The 21214-nt window shown below is 38.5% G+C and overlaps 1 protein-coding gene and 1 long non-coding RNA gene across 7 annotated transcripts; one reads left to right on the forward strand and one right to left on the reverse strand.

Annotated features, from left to right (window-relative positions):
* The first annotated feature begins 4386 nt into the window (after window positions 1-4386).
* LOC113328254 lies at window positions 4387-10242 on the forward strand. Its single transcript, XR_003349317.1, has 4 exons — window positions 4387-4526; window positions 7074-7257; window positions 7755-7944; window positions 9816-10242. It is a non-coding gene; the product is annotated as an uncharacterized LOC113328254 (long non-coding RNA).
* Window positions 10243-11439: 1197 nt separating this feature from the next.
* Window positions 11440-20892, reverse strand: LOC113328252. 6 transcript variants are annotated; one of them, XM_026575367.1, is made up of 10 exons: window positions 20792-20892; window positions 19852-20003; window positions 18894-19098; window positions 17685-18552; window positions 15853-17364; window positions 14333-15753; window positions 14185-14233; window positions 13838-14085; window positions 13296-13409; window positions 11440-12348 (listed from the first exon to the last, which is right to left on the reverse strand). In XM_026575367.1, the coding sequence occupies exons 4-10, from the start codon at window positions 18243-18245 to the stop codon at window positions 12141-12143; spliced, it is 4113 nt and encodes a 1370-aa protein (XP_026431152.1). In that variant the 5' UTR covers window positions 18246-18552; window positions 18894-19098; window positions 19852-20003; window positions 20792-20892; the 3' UTR covers window positions 11440-12140. The 6 variants fall into 6 exon arrangements, with proteins under 6 accessions (XP_026431152.1, XP_026431151.1, XP_026431153.1 ...); XM_026575366.1 differs by having other exon boundaries at window positions 15838-17364; XM_026575368.1 differs by having other exon boundaries at window positions 14333-17364; window positions 17808-18552.
* Window positions 20893-21214: the final 322 nt, after the last annotated feature.

Genomic DNA, 21214 nt, shown 5'->3' on the forward strand with positions numbered 1-21214 from the left:
TTTGCAAGTCAAATGAAGAAATGATATGGGATGTATTCAAATACGTCACAATGTCTACTATAGTTTCCTAAATGTCGCATGATTTGATATATCTCCCTGTTTAAGTAGAGGTCGAATAAAAGGGAAGAGATATTAGTTATTCTTGTTAGGTATTATATATGCAGGGTTTTGTTAGGTTTGGTAAGAGTCTTTAGGCTAAGGATATGCTAGGGTTTATTGAATACTATATAAGTACCATTTCGTTTATCTCTTGTAAACAACTTGTTGCTCGATTACCTCTCTTAATTACTGTAAACAACTTGTTGCTCGATTATTTATTTAGTATCGGTATAAACCATTGTTTACCTGTAACTCTTGGATCAGAGTGTTCGGCTCCTGGATTGGAATTGGGTATTGGGTTACTATTTTAGGAGTGGATTTTCCTTGTGCAATCGTTAATGAGTGGATTTTCCTTGTGTAATCGTTAATCGTTGTTCTAATTCTTATTGCTTCCGCTGTGCCAGGTGGTACCAGATCTAGTTCTTTCCTGATGCTCATCTTTACCTAGAAGATTGATTCCACAGCAAAGACGTACGTCTAACGAAGGATTTAATGGTACAAAACCTAGTGAGAAAAATAGTGTGAAACCTATAGAAGAAAGTACCGACATAGAACCAATGTTGATGATGATTGAAGCTCAAGATACAACTACTATTAGTCTTGTAGAAACCCTAAATGCCCACACAAAGATCTTAAAGAACTGCAAGAATCTTTAAAAAATCTTAAAAGAAACTAGAGCAAGCTGAGAAGGGTGAAACTAATAGAGATATGGAGCGTCGTCATGGAACAAATCAGCAACCATACCAAAGTCTCAGTAAAAGAGACATAACGTCGTCATAGACCATTTCAACAACAACCTTCATGGTTCAACACCAAAACTACTCCTAAAGGTAATATCTTTAACAGTGCTTCTCTACGTACCGAGAGAAAAAACCAGGCTAAAACCGCCTCTCACAATTTCCTTTTTTTGTGTGGGTCCAGTAGGCCAGCGCCCTCGGGAGACGTGTAGGGGTGGGCTGTGAGAGGCGGTTTTTCACTAACCCCAACCATTATTTCAAAGATTATCGGCGAAGGGATGGACGTGATGTTCATGGGTTTTCTGATTTCCTAATAGTTTTGGTGAGTTTGAAGAGTTTGAATCAAGCCCAAGATTTTTTTGTTGGAGCGAACAGTTCCCAAGAGAGAGTTTCTAGGGTTTAGAGGAGATTCACGTCATATTCCTATTGAGTACGAGGATGAACCAGGTTCTAAAATTTTTATTGATGAAGCATACCAGAATAATACCTTCCAAGAAGAAGGTGATTTAAGCTATGCTTACAAAATGAAATTGGACATTGCAAGTTATGATGGTACGATCGATATGGAAGGATTCCTCGATTATACTGCATTTGTGGAGATTTTTTTTGAGTGTATGCGGATTCTAGAATCACTGTGGGTAAAGCTGGTCGTTTACAATGTCAAGGGAGGGGATGGGACATGGTGGAGAAAACCGAACACAACCGAAGGCTAAGAGGAAAACCAACAATCACCTCCCGAATCTGTAATATGATGAAGGTTCGTTTCCTTCCTCCTGATTTTTCACAGAATCTTTTGCAAACCTACCATTAGTGTTCACAAAACAAGATGTCAGTGAATTAATATACCGCGCGAGACTCAACCTTCCCGAGACTGAGGATCAACAAGTATATAGATGGATACATCAATGGTTTAAGGCCAGAGATTAGTAAAGCCCTTTTTTTGCAGTCGATCTATACCTTAACTGAAGCCATTTATCTTGCTCAAAAGATAAAAATACAACACAAAACAGGTATAAAGGCTGAATACAGAAGGAACATGAATTATAAGGCCGTGTTAGACCCATCAAACGAGGCTACCACATGCCCCTTTTCTAACAACCAGTAACCATTGTCCGACAGCGAAAGCGAAGGCTGTTCCATAGAGTCATTTATTGCGTCGACAATTGTCCAGTGCAAATAAAGGGCTTATTCCTAGTCGTATAACACCACCATTTACTACTTCGAAATAAAGGGCTTATTCCTAGTCGTATAACACCACCATCGAAATAAAGGGCTTATTCCTAGTCGTATAACACCACCTTCGAAATAAAGGGCTTATTTCTAGTCGTATAACACCACCTTCGAAATAAAGGGCTTATTCCTAGTCGTATAACACCACCATCTACTATTCCTAGTTGTATAACACTACCAAATAAAGGGCTTATTCCTAGTCGTATAACACCACCACCACCATCTACTACTTCGAAAATGAGCCGTTGAAAATCAACGGGTTTTTGGCCGTTGAAATTAAGACCGGTAGATTGTGAGGTTTTATATTTCTGAATGTCCTCATTTTTGGTAGGCATGTTGAACTTGGTAAGAGGAACATATCCTCAAAATATTAGCTTCATATCCGTCACAGTTTTATTTTTATTCACAAAAATGAGCCTAACCTGTTAGGTGGTGTGATAATTAAAGTGTGGAGGGATCATATTCCTTCCTCAAACTTAAATGTAAGATATATGCGCAATAAGTATTTATTTACATGCATGAAGCAACAAATAAACTTTTCTGTAGATAAACTTGCGAAAAGAGGTTCAAGAATATTTTTCATTTGCTTGTTGGTAACGTTAGAGCACGTAGTTTCTTTGACATAAACGACTAACAAAAATTACATTATATCGAAATTATCTCAATACAACGGTCAGCAGCAATTTATTAATAGTGATTAATCATAGACCTGGCATTTGATATTGTACCTATAATTCCTATAACCAAACATATAACTATGATGGTCAGATGCACCACTAAACTAGCTAACGAAATTCTTTTCCTAAAAATCCTAAGGTAAAATGCTATGGGAAGAATAACCGATACGAAAATACTAACCAAGGAACCAGTTAGGCCAAGAACAGTTTCAAAGAAGGGGATGGTAATTGCTAAAACAAGAATAATTAACAGAAATAACGATCCGGCTGCACCCCTTATAACTGTTCTCTTCCACAAAGGCATTTTAGCTGGCAGATGACGTTCCACTTCAGATGCCATCGGAACCGTAAAAAAACAATACTTTGTCACTGGTGTAATGATTGCTGCCCATAGTGCAATCTGCGTAAAGACCAAATTTTTGGGCATGCTCAGCGTAACCTGTGAGCTGACCTCTGGGCCAAACATTTTAGCTCCAAGGAAGGCCAAAACTGTGTATAGAGTCGACACTATACCAAAGCTTAAATAGGAAATCTGCAGCAAACATGATTCTCCAATTATTTAAAAAAAAAAAAGATCTAATTATATTCATTTTTCACTTACAGTAGAGAATGTGGCGGGATTTTCCATTGATCTGTAGACCTCAGGGATGGCCATGTGGGAAGTAATGTTGAAAATGTATAGACCGGATACTGAGAAAATGTTATTGATTCGAAAAACTTGTATAGGTTTGTTTGCTTTAATTCCACCAAAGAAACAAGTGCAGAATTAAACACCACATATCAAGAACGATAACAAAATACCGAACGTCGAAATGAACGATATGCTGTTCAGATTTCTTAACCACACAGAAGGTATGGAAACTAATATCGCAATAACTGTCAGGCTTTGAGCTGTAGGTAAGTTGAAAAGCGAAATATGGAAATTACGGTATCCGTCCAGAGCTCGACTTAAATGATCGGTCATGGAGATTGTAATAATAGATTTTTTCAATTATTGTCATGGTTACCGAATGCATTATACATAATTTATTATGAGCTATATAATGGATTATGGACTGATAATCAATATAATAATGGTTACCAAATAACCCCATAACATCATCATCAACATGATCAAGCTAGTTTTAACTCGAAAAAAAATGAAACTTCTTTCAAATATGACGCACCTATCAAGAGTCCCATCATATTGAGCAGCACAGTGAAAGATGTGCTTGTTGCTAGAGGCACATCACTGTCCTTATAATCTGAGAGGAGATGTATCGTCGAATCCATTGAAATCGAGAGAAGAAAAATCGAAGAAGAAGATGAGAATTTTGTTGTTTGACAGATTATTGTTCTTCTTTTTTCCCTCTCTGATCAGGTCTTTATAAATCTTGATTGTTATTTTTATAAGGTAAGTTCTTAACTGTTGAGAGGAAATCATTTTTTTGCATATCTGTTTGGAACAGGCCATACATTTGAATATTTGAAGTATCTGACTTGTACAGGATATACGTTTCTTAAAATAGAATCTGTTATTCAAAACTTCTGATTCGGTAAGATTAAATTTTTAAACTGTCTTTTTTTTTTTCCCATAGCCCTTCATGTTGGATGGGGATATCAGCGGGCCATTTGGCTTTTTCTCCAATACCAGACTCATTGGAACTCATTTCTTGTTTCCCCATACTCCTCCCCCAATTCTATGCCATTGCCAAAGAGGCAAAGACCATCTCGAGCAGAAAATTTCTGGTTTTCATATGCAAATTCGAGTCCGAATTCGACTGAAAGTTTATCTTCCGTAGAGGTAAGAGTTCTTGATTATCTTTTCTCCCTAATTTTGTTTTTCTTCTTTAAATTGGTTGATCAAAGAGTTGGACGCATCCAAGCAATACTGTAAAGATTAGGGTTTCTACTTAACTCAATCGAGAAGCAAACCTGAGATTCTTCATTTCCATTTCCTAGCAAACTCTAGATATCATGGTTTAGACACGGATCTCATCACAAACCCTAGACAAATGTGAAATGGCGAGAATTACTGATGCATTTATGCCAAAATCTTAAGAAACAGCATTGGAGTTGTTTACAAAGACCTATTGTATTAGTTATAGTGGTTATTTTAGGTTTAATGATGTTAATCTGAGTTACAATTAGTTTAATAATTGTGTTTCCATCTGATAATGGGAGTAGTAGACCCTTTTGTAATTGAAGTGTTTTGATTATTCATAATAGAGGAGGAGGAGAATCTGATTTCCACTCACTCTTCATGATCGAGTCTCTTTAACAGTTGTATATGTTCCATTGGATGTCATCTTCCTCTCTCAGTTTCTTATTTTTACCCTTTGGACAATATTTTGCTCGCCAATGTCAGTCGTTTCATGCAGATAATTACGACGTTCTACCAGCTTAGACATTGTTTGAACCGAGCTATGCGCCAAACACATTATTTCTGTTTCCAAGTTTAGTTTCTTTTTTCCAAACATGGTTGTTGTTGCACTCTGTGTCTGTAACTGTAACTCTATATACTATGTTTGTGTGGGTCCTGCCATGTCTCTCTGTGTGTGTGTGTACTCGCCTACTCAGGCGCATTGACTAATTTGACTCATGTCCAAGTGAAAACTGAGACGTTCAATCAACCAATAACAAACCCCGTGCACTCCATAGTTTAGGCTAATTTATAATATGACTTAGTTGATTACTTGAATAGTCATATTATCGGCCCATAAGCAGTATAATTGTGTTGAGTGTTTTACTTTGTTACGAATCTGATCGATTATTTTGCGCAGAATCAAATGAATTTCCAACTCATATAGGCTTGGCTTGTTTGTATCTATCTTTATGTCACCATCATACCATGGATACCAATTTTGATGATCATGCCTACCTGTTCATGTTAACAGGGGTTGAAACTGCCCAGACTATAGTTTATAAAGATAATTATACATAGTAATCTCTCATGTCCTGTAACTATCCAGTTTCTGCAAACCCGGTTAACATGTAAATGGTTATAGTGTTTCACTTACTGGTTTGAATGAATGCGTGAGTTAATGTTTTTTTAGATATCAACGCTTCCCATTTATCTGTCTGTACACCAGGACTCAAACTCTGATATTAAATTTTAGACACCTGCTACGGCGGGCATATGCACAGTGGGACCTGTTGTATCAGACAGGTATTGACATTGGACTTTTGTTTATCAAGCATGATCCTTGTAAGGGGGTTTATTTATCATATTTACTATCTGTTATGAATCAAGAGCAATGATGTTCCTCGTTCATGAGAGTAATTCCATCAAATGGTAATATTGAAATATTTGATTTAGCGTTCTGCAGAACCAGTTGTAGCTTCTTAGTATTTATCATTTGTTGATCTTCCAACTGTAAGCTTGATGATGCATGCTGACCTCTCTCCTCGATAGGTTAGTTTACTCCTTCACATCCAAGTCAGTCTGATAAACTTTTGTGTTCCACTCAAAAAACAACAAACAAGCAATTAGAATTGTGAATGCAAATCAAGTACTATTATCCTCCAGAAATAGGTACAACTTAAAGTATATTTCAGAATGTGAACATATGAATCTGGGGATGTGCCTATTCTCGCAGTCATATATGTGAGCCATCTGTTACTTTCTCTATCTAGAATGTTATGGGTCCATTTTCTGTAGTATGTTGCATTTTTTTTCTCTCTACAATAACCGAGCATTATACTATGGTTGTCGAATCAAAGTTTCTGTTGATGTTGCATTCTTTGTTGGTGGTGTACCATGATATATACGCAAGTGCTTTTTTCACCATTATGAACTATTCTGCATGAATCTCTTAAACCATCTCTAATTAAAACTTCGTGTTGTGGGCCTCCAGAGTAAAGCATCTCGATTGCTTCTCAGATGTTGCTACAAACTTCGTTCAGTCCTTTTATAAATTAAAGATGTAAAGTGAACACAAAAGTGGAATGACTTTTATTGCCATTAAAGTTGTTGTATATATCTAGCTCTGTTAACTATCTTAAATTTTAGGCTAGCATTGACGTCATGAAAATGCTACTTACTTTTTTGTCCTCATGGAAAGTAGGTGATGTCCATTAACATGTTACTCAGGGACAACGAATTTATATCTTCGTATATCCTTATGGAGTGATGAACAGAAGTAGACACATTACTGTTGATGGTTACTGGGTTATCCCTGGTTGTTTGTTCAAATCCCGAAATTAACTTGATTCTGAAGAGATCATTATTTTTTACATTTACGGTTATAATTTAAACTCAATAGTTCTCACACAAGAGAGGAATAGAATAGAAGATAATTTATTATTACAATTTTGTTGGCATTTAAATGTTTCCTTTTCTGGAATGCAGGGAATTGAAGAAGGTTGTGTTACTTGCGTACAGAAATTCCTTACTGCCAGGTTTTCGCCCAAGGAAAATTTTATGTCTAAGAGGCCAATGTTGACTGATGGAGGTAGCTATTGGAACCGGGGAGAGAGGAGAAAGACCTTGATCTTAGGTCGACTTCACCTGCCCATAAGGTCAACCTTCTAAGGTATGCTTTCATAAAATTTAAAGGAGAATTCCTGGTCTCCTTATATTGAGTAACATTCTTGATTGTTACATGTCTTTATTGTTATATGACTTCTTGTTGAATCACATAGCTTGTGGTATAATCAATTGCAATTTGAAGTGAACATTTTATTTTAAGTTACCTTGCGAACTGTGCAGTTTTCTTTATTTCCATCAACCCCTATACTCATTTCACCTATTGTGAGATTCGGTTATTCATTTGTGAACTTTTACGCGTAAGTGGACTATGTTTGGAAGCAGTCATTGTACTTAAGTCATGCATGAAATATGCAATACTGACTACTTTACCTCTCTGAGATATGTGTATCGCCATTTCAAAATTTCAGTTTTCCCACAGACTGTATATACCCATAGAAATATAGAATAGCATTACTGGCTACATTGTACATTCCCATAGAAAGATAAAATAGCATTATTATAATTTCTTGGGATTGAAGTATTTACTCCTCTGAAATGCAGGGAACTGAAGAAGGTTATGTACGGAGAAATTAGTTACTGCCAGGTTTTGCCTGAGAGAAAAAATTGATGCCGAAGAGGCCAATGTTGACTGGTGGATGTGGCTATTGGAACCAGGGGGAGAGGAAAGGCCAGGATATTAGGACGACTTCACCTGATGACTTTGACGATCCCAAATGGTCAGCCTTATAAGGTAAGCTTCCTTGAAATTTTAGATAGTATTGTAGGTCACCCTACAACAAGTAAATAGTCATGATTGTTAGAATAGACATGCCTTATTGTTATCCTCCCTCCGACCCACTTTTTGTGGAACAGAGGGAATATGACTTTTTGTTGAACCACATGGCTGCTGCTTTTATCAATTTCTATTTCAAGTTAAGCCGTTAAGGGTTTATTAGCTTGTGAACTGTGCAGTATTCATTATTTTCTGTCAACCCCTATACTCATTTCGCCTATTGTGAGATTCAATTACTCATTCGTGAAACTTTTAAGCTTAAGTGAATTATGTTTGGAAACAGTCATTATATGTCAGTCATGCAGAAATCTATAATATCGACTACTTCATTATCCCCAGTATACTCATTTTACCTTTGTTAGTTCTAGGTATCAGCATTTTAAAATTTCAATTAGTGTGGTTAGTGCTGCACCGCAACTTCCACAGATTAACACTATCTGGATCAACAAACCGCCTACATTTTAAATTCCCATAGAAAGATAGATTATCTGGATTTCAAAAACTGCCTACATTGGGAATTCCATAGTAAGATAAAACAACATTATCTGAATTAAGAAAGCTTGTACCGGAATAGTATATATGGCCAAAATACAGATTCCTGCAGAAAAAAAAAATTAGTTGCAAGAAATTTGTACTGTATGTTATACCAAAAGAAACTTGACTTTTGTACTGTATATTTTACAATTGTTCACCAGTTTTATGTTACAAATCACATTTCTTATCCCACCATGATGATGAATTCATTACCTGCCCTTGTTGTTTCAACTAGCTCTGAGAACTATCTGAGATTCTGAGTGTTTGAATCTGTTTCTTTTATCTTATTTGGAAAGAAATGAAAGTTTGATGAACATAAACCTGGTGTCTCTTGTTTATTTCTTTTTGTTTATCTGAGTGAAAATCACCACAATGATGACCTCAGTCTGGGCCTTAGGTGCGTACTAGACAGCAGCAACTTAGTGCAAGTAGTCGTCAATATCATCAGAGAGAGGTCTCATACCCTTTGACAGCATCATGACAAGTCAGTGCATACAAAAGAACCCTCTCTGTAGTGACACGTTCGTTCATGTTAATGGTTACTGGGGTATCCCTAGATATTTATTCAAATCTGGATAACAACTTGATTCTGAGGAGATTATTATTTGTTTAGTTATGATGATAATTTAAACTCTACAGTTCGAGAGGAAATAGAACAGAAGATTGTGTTCATTATAATTTATTGGGATTGAAATATTTTACTCTTCTGAAATGCAGGGAACTGAAGAAGGTTACGGAGTATAACTCCTATACTCATTTCACCTATTGTGAAATTCGATTACTCATTTGTGAAACTTTTAATCTTAAGTGAATTATGTTTGGAAACAGTCATGCATGAAGTCTGCAATATCGACTACTTCATCTCCAGTATACTCATTTTACCTTTGTTAGTTCTAGGTATTGGCATTTAAAAATTTCATTTATTTGTGGTTAGTGCTGCACCGTAATTCCCACAGATTAACACTATCTGGATCAACAAACTGCCTACGTTGTACATTCCCATAGAAAGATAGGATTTCATTCTCTCGATCTCAAAAACTGCCTACATTGTGCATTCCCATAGAAAGATAGAATAGCATTATCGGAATCAAGAAAGCTTGTAACGGAATTGTATACATGTTCCTGGAGGAACTGCAGTTTTACCTTCAACAGAACTCATGCTTGCAGTGGTTAAATTTCTAAATTATGTCAACAGCGAAATGCCTTATTCAGTGACTTACATGCTGTTGAGTGACTTTCAATTTTCGGTTACCAGATGGATTGACATTTTGTTTGTTGTGCACCACCCTGCACAGATTGCAGGATGCAAAATTGTTGTTCTGGCTACTCCCCCTGGAAAATTTGGCAGCATCTGCAAGGTTATTACCTACCAATCTACTCTAGTGGATCAATCTCTTGATTTTGCTTGAATCTTAGAGATACCTCTTGATGTAGAACAGTGAAGCGATCATATCAATAGGCATATCCGCTGTCCCATCTGAAGATCTGGTTATTGCTGATAAACATCCAACCCGGTTCATATAGGACAGGGACGGTACTGGGGGGTGGCTTAGGGGTGCTCCAGCCACCCCCAAATCTCTAAAAACTCAGATTTTCATGTACATTTTCTGGAAAATAAATAAATAGCCCGCCTAGGAATTTCAGATTTAACCCAAAGTAATTGTATTAGCCCACCTAGACTTTGGATCCTGCTTCCGTCGCTGATTTACTGTCTCAGGTACAGATGCATTTACTTCCGGATTTCTCATTTAGTTGGTACCGTGAAATGTCAAACATTGAAAACTTCTGTTATCAAAAATTTCCTTTGGTAAGCGAAAAAGATGTAAAAAGAGCCAATGGCAATCCATGGGTCGTAAGCGAAAAAGATGCAAAAAGAGCAGATGGCAATCCATGGGCCTGAGATTAGCCCGAGTATGGGAGCAACAGTTTGGTTAGCCTCAACACGGTGAGTGCCCCAGGGACTATGGTGCTAGCTTCTCAGACCCCAAGCAGCCAACTCATGCCATTGGCGATATGTACTCTCGCGGAAATTCTTTATAAACTTATTCACTATATTTAACTTCCACGATGTGGGATTATTGTACGGTATTAAATATGGTAATTTAACTTAAATTTTGTGATTAACGTAAATACGGACATGTAAATTACGGCCCATAGGTTTTTTGTGCGGGCCATTACGGCCCGTATTAAGCCCAGTTAATATAAATTGAACCAAAACCAAAAGAAAAAAAAAAAAAAAAAATGAAAAACCTTTAAGATGTCGGAATACATGTCTTAACCTCACAACATCTCCGATTCACTGATAGATATGACAGTTGACGATTCCAATTTTTAAGTCCATGCATCCCTGTTGCGTGCCTACCTAACTGCTACCTGAGTGATTGAGAAGGTGCTATGACCACACAATATTTCCAACAAAGAATATAAAAAGGCAGCAGTTTCAGGTTGGATCTGTAGCTAAAGGTTAAAGAAACTTAAAAATTGCAATGGCAAGACTCCTCAATATTTCAGTGCTGGTTGTCATCTCTTTTAATGGAGCTGTGCTGCTTGAAGAGTCTTGCAATTGCAATGGCAAGATAGATCAGATGAAACATTGGGGAGGCTCATGACGAGTAAAACCGAAATTTGTTTAATTATTAATTACTTAGTCACAAATTATATTTCCCATCCCACCATGTGAACTCGTTCAAACCTGACGATGATGAATTCATTACTAGCCTACCCTTGTTGTTTTAACTAGCTCCGACATCTGAGTGTCTGAATCTGTTTCTTTTGTCTTCTTTGGAAGGAAATGAAAACCTGGTGTCTCTTGTTTAATTCTTTTTGTTTATCTGAGTGAAAATCACCACGATGATGACCTCAGTCTGGGTCCTAAGTGCGTAGAAGACAGCAACGACTTACTGCAGCTAGTCGTCAATATCATCGGAGAGAGGTCTCATACAGAGGAACTAGAAAAGCTGCAAAATTTACAATAATCTGCTTCTAGTTTCTCAGCAACCATAGAAATCTACAATTCTGTCTATAAATTGCCCACCTATAATCCAGTCTTTTCTCTTATTCCAAGAAAAAAGAAAAAGTGAAAACAGGAATTGAACCTGTGACCTTGTGGTTAAGGTCCACACGCTCTAACCAGCTGATAACCAGCTTTGTTGCTGAGAGTAACAATCTGATAACAATACAAAAATTGGTCTCCCTTATACAAGTGCCAGCACCTATTTCCAGCTCGGACAACAAATCACCGAACCACATGAATTCAGGGTTCACTTTTCTTGTCATTCTGTCTCTCTACTATCTTCATACAGGAACTGTTACTATCTTTCCTTGGTAGAAAAAAAAGCCAAGAACATGGAGACTCTGCTATAAAGTTATGTACATACTGATGAAAAATGACATAGGTGGCCTCAACTATCAGAACGAGAGACTACGAGGAACAGATTTAAGAGTTGGACTCCCCCAAGAGAGAGAGAGTACTCCGAGTCCCTTCACTAACCTTGTTCGCTAGTTCTCGTTCTTTACATGAATCTCTCCATCCAGATTACACATAACAGCATTACAAGTACGACAAATGAGATGAGAGAGATAAAGGGAAGTGGGGAATGAACTGGTTGATTATTGATTGATTAAAGTGAAAGACATTGCACCCCATGGGGTAAGTTCCGGGGCATTAAAAGTGAAATAACATATCTTTGGGGGACGGGGGACATTGAGTTCTCAGCACCACCTGGTTGGGCCCTGGTGTGGAACTTGGCAAAACGGTTGATGACAGAAATCTTTTCGAGTTCCTGGCTCTCCACTCTTATGTCCAATACTGAACAAGTCTTCTCCAATCTGCGTTTGAAGAACAATCACAGAGAAAACTTCAAACAGATGTTACAAAAGGAAAATGCAATATCTGAGAAATAGGCCAAGGGAACGAAAAAGGACAGTGAGAAGGTGGGGGAAACCGGGGTGCATAAATTTACACTCAAAGGCAATTAAGCAAAATCACAACACAAGGAAATTAAGCAAAACCACAGCACAAAACAGAGAGTCTGGCTTCCAACAACACCACAATCCATTAACATAAACAAGTTCAAGCTCATGGCGCAAATAAACCACTGTCTTAAATATCTGACATCATTAGATCTGAGATCTACGGATTCGCTTACTTGTCCAACTACAAAATAGTATAATTCATAACACAAACATAGCACTCATTTTGAAAGTTTTGTACAAATGACTATAGTATGACTGCAAGATCAGCAACAAAGCACTTTATTGAACTCCCAAAGCCTAAACTGGTGATACAATTGGATATGCTAAGCAAAAATTTATCTCTCCACAACGGAGCTATGATTCATAATTATAAATAGTGGCTGCTAATTGTGAAGAAGCGTCGGGCCTTTCAGAGGCTCAAAGGTTCAGGAAGATAGAACATTAAACTAACTTTATTATTTTCAGTTACATTTGGCATCTTAGAGACAAGATATTACAATCTGCTAGCCGACTCATACAGCCATACTGATGATACTATGTTTGCCAATGTTTTGCAAGAAGCCCAAATAAAAAAGATAAAGACCCAATAGCTATACACATCAGCGATGCATAAAAAGCAAGAGCGCATTGATGACAAAGTAGTAAAAGCTCGGGTTACAGAAAAAAGAGATACGAGAAGAGCAGAAATAGTCATGAAATCATCAGGAAGTGTATTGGTAATAACACGGATAGATTGAAAATTAAATCCATGCTAAAATAAGAATTACTGATGAAGCCTAACTTCTGAATATGGTGCTTACCTCAACAAATCCGATTCCAGCTTCTTCGCTCTACCAGTGAAGTCTTCAATAACTTTTGACTTCGATAAATATTTATCACCCAGTCTCTCAGAAAGTTTAAGCTCTCCAGGTGTCCTGGTGAATCATAAACAAAAAGGTTAGTATTCAAACATAGTTTCGGGAAAGAGCGACATAAAAGCCCTTCAATTGTCTAACAGGAACACCAACTCCAGTAACAATCTTAATATGAAAGACCATTGACACCTTCATTGAGAAAGCCAATTTTTCCTCTAATCAATAAATTAGAAATATGAATGACATGCTAAGCCCATATAGAAAGCTTATGAATTGTTCAGCTAGCCTTTTGAAGTGGATGTCTCCTTTATCAAAATTATGTTCTGTAACTTCTGTTGCAACCAACCATGTGGGAGCGACATAATAAATCAGAACTTTCACCTACACAATTTTCCCTCACAATGTTCAAAATTATAACACCGTCTGAGGTATTATCTAGTAAAACTCTTTTGAGGGCAGATTGCGATATTTCTGAGGTATATTCTTACTGATTTCTGTTGTCCACTGCTGAGCTCAAATCACTTCCTGTGCTAGGAACCATGCTGCACGCGTCCTCTAATGCTACTTTAGCAATAATATACACCACCGACTCATAGGAGGAAGTGGCATCTGCAGAAAGAATTGCAGGAGGTGGGGGTCGAAGGAGTTGCTGCATTAACTTTGTCGTCAAAATAAGCCTTCTTCGCAGTAAAAGTATTTGCTGTCCATCCTCGACCATTTCAACTTCATCTTCCACCTACAGAAAGAAGCCAGGCATTAACATCTTATATCCTGTATAGTTCAAAGAAAAGGTAGGAGTTATTGAAATGAGTATAGTGCTAGTCACTCAATGCACCTTCTCTAACAACCGATGTGTAGCATGTGCCCAGTCTTTTTCTGCCATCCTGTACATAGTAAAACAATTTAATGGTTACTGTTAGTGTTCATTTATATGATATGACTTGCATTGAAACAAAAAGATAGATACTACTTGTGACAAACACCTGATGTTTAGAAGCCTTTGAGAACCACGCATTACTTCTTTATGCCATGGCAAAAGATCCAAACCTTCACTTTTGCGCTTCTTTGGCTTCATTACAGACAAACTCTGATCAGTCACCTGTGAGGGAAGAGAGCGAGGAGGAGAAACATGCTCACTGGCTGCCGAGGTGGTGGCTATGCTTTGACTGGTATGAGAAACATTTGCAGGCTCTATCGCAATAGGAGTGTAGCATGTGCGAAGAGAGTGAGAAGGAGAAACACGTTCACTGGCTACCGAGGTGGTGGCTATGCTCTGACTGGTACGAAAAATATTTGGAGGCTCTATCATAATACGAGTGTTCAAACTCTCAGAAGAATTTGCTGGGAGAAAACGCCCATTACTTTCTTCTAGCTTCCTTAAATCATTGACTAGTAGCATTTTCCCATTTTTGTAGGCACCATACTGCTCAAACCAAGAAGGTGCCATCTGGGGACTAATCTGGGTATTTTCAGGTTTAGTGGACGTAAATTTATCATGACCAGAGCAGTCTTGCAATTTTTTACGACCACTGAATGCAGATACATCTTGAGATGGTAAGTCTTCAGGAATGTGTTGAGCTGAATTTGAATCCTCTCTTACCTCTGATGTATAATTATGAACTCTGCCATTTTCAGATAAAAATGACTTCTGCATGGCAGTTACAATTACCTCATTGTTTTTACTCCCATCAAAAGGTTGCTGATCAGGCTTAAGGGTGGCTATCTGCTGAGTAACATGACCAGCATCTGATCTTTTGAATCTCTTTGCAGAGCTCACATCAGGATCTGTCTCTGTATGCTCAATATTTTGCACTTGCAGCGCCAGGGACAAATTTTGCTGTGGTACATGTGCCTGTTTTAGCGATTGGCGACAGGCTTCAAACCCGCTGTTTGAACTGCTTTGGTTCTGAAGGGAAACATAATCTGTTAGTGGGACTAAGATTGGATCTTTCCCACATCTTCTATCAAGTGCCTGATGATGAGGGGGGACCGGCAAAGAATCTGAAGCAATGGAGTTTGCATCAAGCAGATGCTTTTCAGAAGATTCTTGCCCTCGGGACGCACTTGACGTGTCTCGACCAAGGTGAACCTCTTGCAAGGAGCTTTTCTTCCCAGTTTGCTCTTCCCCATCGGTATAGTGCTTTGGATCTCCCGTTTTCCTGGTACCCTGATAATCTTGTTTCTGGACCCATGAGGTTCTTCCCATATTCCTATTTGGCGTATTAATGGAAAGTGCTGAACTTCCCAGACACTGGAGACTGGATGAATTTTTTGAAGTCATTGGAAATGAACCCAGTGAAACTCCCAACGAGGCAGAAGGTCTAGAGACAGGTGTAGACTCCAGCACTGGGAGAGGTGCCGCGGGAACCCTCAACTCGCTGCCCGTCAGCTGAGAGTGATGCACCTGAGAAAGATTAAAAGGCGGAATTTTAATAGTCGTCCCAGGAGTATGATCTGTGTTTATGTTTTCACTAGCACTAGATCCAACCTGTTGACGATGCACCTGATGTCTTTGATATGGTGAAGTGCCTGTATATGTTCCAGCAGGTATCTTTTGCTGCAAGGTTTCATTCGCTTCACCAGATATACCAGATTTACTGTCCCAATGGCCTCTACTAGAAGGCTGCACAGAAGAAGTGGGATTTAACCATGTCTGCCCCTGAGTAACTATTTGAGCAGAACTGCCGTAACCAGAATAACCTTGCCCCATACCTCTGACATGCTGTGACAGGTTCTGAACCCTTTTGTCAACAGGTTCCACGTTTGCAGCCAAATCTCCCATTGGATGATACTGAAACTTGCGAACCCCAGAAACCTTCCGACCAACTTGACTCATGGATTTTTTGTTACCCTTCCCCAAAGAACGAGAATCACTAGGACTTGACAACAAAATCTCTCTTGGACCATCTGGAATAATTTGATGTGATCGGTTAGAGTTGTAGCTTTCTTTAGAGATTTCTTTCTTGTTCCCCTGATTTTGACAATTTGTCATAATATCATCTCCTCTGTTTTTAACCAAGGAATCAACATGGTTTCCGAACTTAATATGATTATTATTTTGGACCTGCAGGTTTGCTGGCTGATTGACCTTGGCCAGGTCTGAATTTGGGCCAGCTGTAGACTTCCCCATGTAAGAAGATTCTCTCTTGGCATCATGATTATCACAACCATTCAACATCCCACCATCACGATCCCTCACCAGATGCATTCCTATGTTAAGATCATTCGTTTGATTGTGTTGCATGGTGCTATTGTTCTCATGCACTGTCAGTGACACAAATCCATTAGCCGGCGGTATCTCTCTCGTACTCAAACCATTCTGTATATTCCGACTTTGGCTTTCAGTGTTATCAGATGAAAATGTATGCCCTTGGATCCAAAAGCCATCCATGTTTTGAGCATTTAACCCTATGTTCCCAAAATGAGTAGCATTTTTTGACTCCTCATAAATTGGACCAGGCCAAGCTGCTCCAGCAGATTTTTCTGGATGCATGCGTGGCTGCACTGGATAACTATCTTCAGCAAGTGTGTGTGGCATTTGTTCAGAGCTATGATTTAACCATTTGATAGATCCTGCAGGAGGCTGGCCAGCATATTCACAAGAGGCACTGTCACCGCTTCGATTCATAGTTGAATCATCAAACAACTGAAGGGGTCTTGAAGTCACAGAAGAGACATGGTGCATATTTTGATCACCCCAATCTTTTCGCTGTTTTGAACTGCCACCCGTAGTTGCATCCAGAGCCCCAGTTGGCATTTGTGTCGTATGAGAACTTAAACCACTCCACTCATCCTGTATCCCGGTGTCATTACTAGAAGTTTCTGCCACAGCGGACTGCATCAGTGCACTCCAGGTTCCACTCTGCATAGAAGAAAACCCATCGAAGGGTTCATAGCCTCCTGTAACGGTGCTACTACCACCAGAAGAAGCATCCAAACCATTGTTCTCCTGTGTATTTTCAGGCCAATCTGCTTGCTGCTGCTTCCAATGAAAATCATCAGCTGATGCATTCACCTGAAAAGAATTTATTTATGGATATAATTTAATAATTTATAAAAAAAAAAAATTAAAGCTTGTGGCTGAATTGGCTTGGCACAACTATCAAATAATATCCAGCCTGTCCTGTGTAGCTAATTTTGTGGGTCCTCGATGATCAGGTTTGGCGTGCCTGGCCTGACAAAATAAATGGGCCTGGCAACCTGGCCAACATTTTATAACCCTATGCCTAAACAAGGCTTTTCCTTAAAAACTAAGGTTTTGAACTGGAGTGCCATCTTGCAGAGGATTTACCACCCAAGAACGGGCTATTGAAGGTTGGTGACTTGGTCACTAACCTTGGTTAACATGTCAGCAGGAATATTAGAATATTGACTGTGACCACCCCATATGCTAGCAATTGGAGTACCATATAGAGACTGATCAAGCTGATCAGGAACGCACCCCATTGAATGTAGTACCTGACCCTGCTCAAACGATGAAATAAGCCCAGCAGGGTATCTTTGCGCTGCAGAGGAACCACCATCTTGGGACCAGTTTGTGTTACTAATCGTAGGCATTTCTGAAGAAATCGGTACTTTAGAATCACCTCTCATGTGCTCGGTTGGCCAGAAATTACTAGATGCATTGTCAATATATAACTCATTACCAAGTCTTGGTAACAGATCACCAGTTAACTGATTTGAGGCAGCGGATAGCTGGTTCATCCGGTTCAGTTCTCTTGATTCTTGGTCTAGTTGCCGCTGCCTCTGAATGTCTTGCAACTGGTTATACATAATTTGCTGTTCCCATGCCTGCATGTCAGTAACCCCCATTTGCAGCCTTGGCCCATGTAGCGGCATCCCTGGTTGTGGGGCCCTCGTGATCTGTTGTTGACCACGGAGGAAATTAAAACTCATATGACCAATTTCTGACTGTTCTAAGTTCTTGACAAGGCAGGACTGAGTTCTGGAGCATTCCTTAGACAAGGTTCATGAAATGATAAGCCTCTCGATGCAAGATTATGTACCCGATTTTGCACACCCTCCGCGAAACTCACCCCGATACTGTTCTGTATGACCTTGTTGCTCATGCAAAAACGACCCATTCAAACTCAGATGCTGATTTCCAGATTGCCTAACACTTAACTCAGGCGTAGCGACAATCATGCAATACCTAAGCCAGGTCACATTTCTGAAAAGTGCCACTCATTGCCTACCGCAGAATCTGCAGAGACCAAAATTTAATGCAGGAAATTATTTAGTGAGGAGAACGGAATGAAATCAGATAATTATATTCAACAGTATCTTGTGCCATATCTTCTGACATTTTCCCATCCTTCCTTACCACCTCTGCTTCCATAATTGCCTCACAGTAACTTACAAGTATCACTCAGCACTTCTTAATATTACACTTTAATCAGAAGTAACTTTCAAATATCTCTTTCATTTATTTCATGTTAGAACCATTTGCCAATATATGTGCTTCATACTACAATCCAAAGCATAATCCTTCAAGAGCAAGTACATAATTGAATATGAAACACATCTACAGATTGAAGATCTAACCTGATATCAGGGGATTGTAATTCTTCAAATCAAAAATGGAAGGGATCTCAATCTGTCTTTGGTTTCGAGCCCATGTATTGGTGTCAAAAAAAGGCCAATTTCCACAAGCAACTTGTGGCTAATGCTGCCTCTTGGACAAGTTGCCCTGCTCGAAGAAATTGTGGACCTTGTCCTCCACTTCATTACCAAGCACAGATAACTCAACCTGCAAATTTGCAGCAGCTGATCCTTTCTTAGATAAGATACATTCAAGATACAAAAAGTTCAACATTCAAAACTTCTTTGTAGATTGATAAGAATTAAGGTAGAAACTGCTAGAGTGTTGACAGATGGGGATAAGTGAGTTGGAAAAAGGCAACACGTGATCAAGGCCTCTTGCTGAATAGAAGATAGTGTTTAGCGCTTCGATATTCCATCAATGATTTTACATAATAAACACAAAAAGATATAATATTATGATCTGATCTAACGTGATCATAAGCATGTGGAGTACACACAATTTATACAAATATTAACGTTGTAATGTGCTAATTATGAGCTGGGAATGTGTGCTAGTGCGGACATGGAAAACGTATTGTATCCTTTTTATTAGTGAACAACATATATTATACACAAATTGTATACAGACATATATAAACCATATATCTAATTTGACACTATGTATTATTAGTAGATAAACAAATATCTATGGAGTATGGATCAAGGTTTATACCCTCCATGAACCGATACATAAACGTAAGAATTGTCCCTACCTAGGTTATGCCACTAGATTCCTTTATAATCTAAAGTTGAATGTTTTGTTCTTCATTCAATTATGTTTAGTTTAGCTCCAACGGATACCACCTCATGATATAACCAATGAGCTAAAAACATTATGAAACAACAACATCCGCATGCAAGCATCAAAGAGTTAATATACAGTCATTTAGTCTAACACTTGAGTCTTGAACATACTTACTTGTATAAAATGTAAGATGATTACCAACTCAGACTGCCACGTGATAGAAGTAGATCTCACCCCTGGGGGGTTTTGGGATAAGCTTCTTCTTCATGAGGTTGTATGATGAAAAGTTAACACAATAAATCCTTCAGTATCTGGAACGCTGGTCCCTGTCCATAAGTAAAGAAGAGAAATTTAAACCGGATGAAACACCAATTACTGAAATCAACTGAGTAGCACATATTCCTCAGTTAAGAGGAGAGAAGCCAGCAACTTTATAATGTTGCGCACATTTCCTCCGTTTCACAAGGACTAAAGCAAAGTTGCAAGCTCAAACCTGTAATGAATTTCGCCTATCAACCAGGGTAATTAAGTCCAATATAAGGAACACAAAGCAATATCGATGAAAATAAGCTCTTAAAAATGCAGAAATGATGAACCATTGTTGAGCTTCGGCAGCATGCATGGAAATAGTTACAGCTGATCGTAGAGTACATTCTAAGCTACAACTGTCAAGTGCTTTTAGAGAAGAGATGCGGCATACAGATTTTCAATCGTGTTAGAATGGAATCCACAAAAGAAGGAATGAGATAAAATTAGGGTAGAAACAAGACTGAACCACAAATCAATATCTTCCCAGGCAGGATGATAACATTTTAACAATAAAGTGAGTGATCTGAATGATTCAGCTCATCCTAGTATGCTTTAATTGGAGGATCTCACCATCATGATACACACAGTATTTCCCAATTCATGTGATCATCACACTCAAAATTGAAATCACAATACTAACAATTCACAATTCAATCAAACAAACAAGCAATTGAAACGAGATCAGATTGATACACATTCCAATACAGAATTCGGCACAAACAAAAATTAGAGAAATAAACCCAATCCAAATCGACAAAAGATATAATTAGGGTTGAAAATGAAGACAGACGGCAGACTTACTCACTTGGTTTAGATTTGAATCCAAAAACATCATCATCATCCTCCAATTATTTGGTGCTACCACTGAATTTCGATCCTAAATGTCGATCGGAATTTGTACTTGAAAAAAAAAAAAAAAAAAAAAAGAGAAGCGGCGTTTCCGAGAGAAGAGAAAGAAATGTGAAATAGTAGTGGGAAAATTTCCAGGAGCTGGCCTGATGATGAGAAACAAAGAAACGGTCCGGGCCAACCCAAACCTTTCCTGATACATGGCATAGGCCCAGACTTGCCCAGTGACAGATCAAAAGCCACAAGGCATACTTCCAAATTTCCAATCTTTTTTGATACACGGCATAGTCTCGGACCTGCGCTGACATATCCAAAGCCACAAGAGAACTTTGTTATTTCGTCCACAATACCCGACCCAGCTTAATCGCTAGTCCAGCGG

This window comes from Papaver somniferum, unplaced genomic scaffold (genome assembly GCF_003573695.1).
Source record: "Papaver somniferum cultivar HN1 unplaced genomic scaffold, ASM357369v1 unplaced-scaffold_107, whole genome shotgun sequence".
NCBI lineage: Eukaryota > Viridiplantae > Streptophyta > Magnoliopsida > Ranunculales > Papaveraceae > Papaver > Papaver somniferum.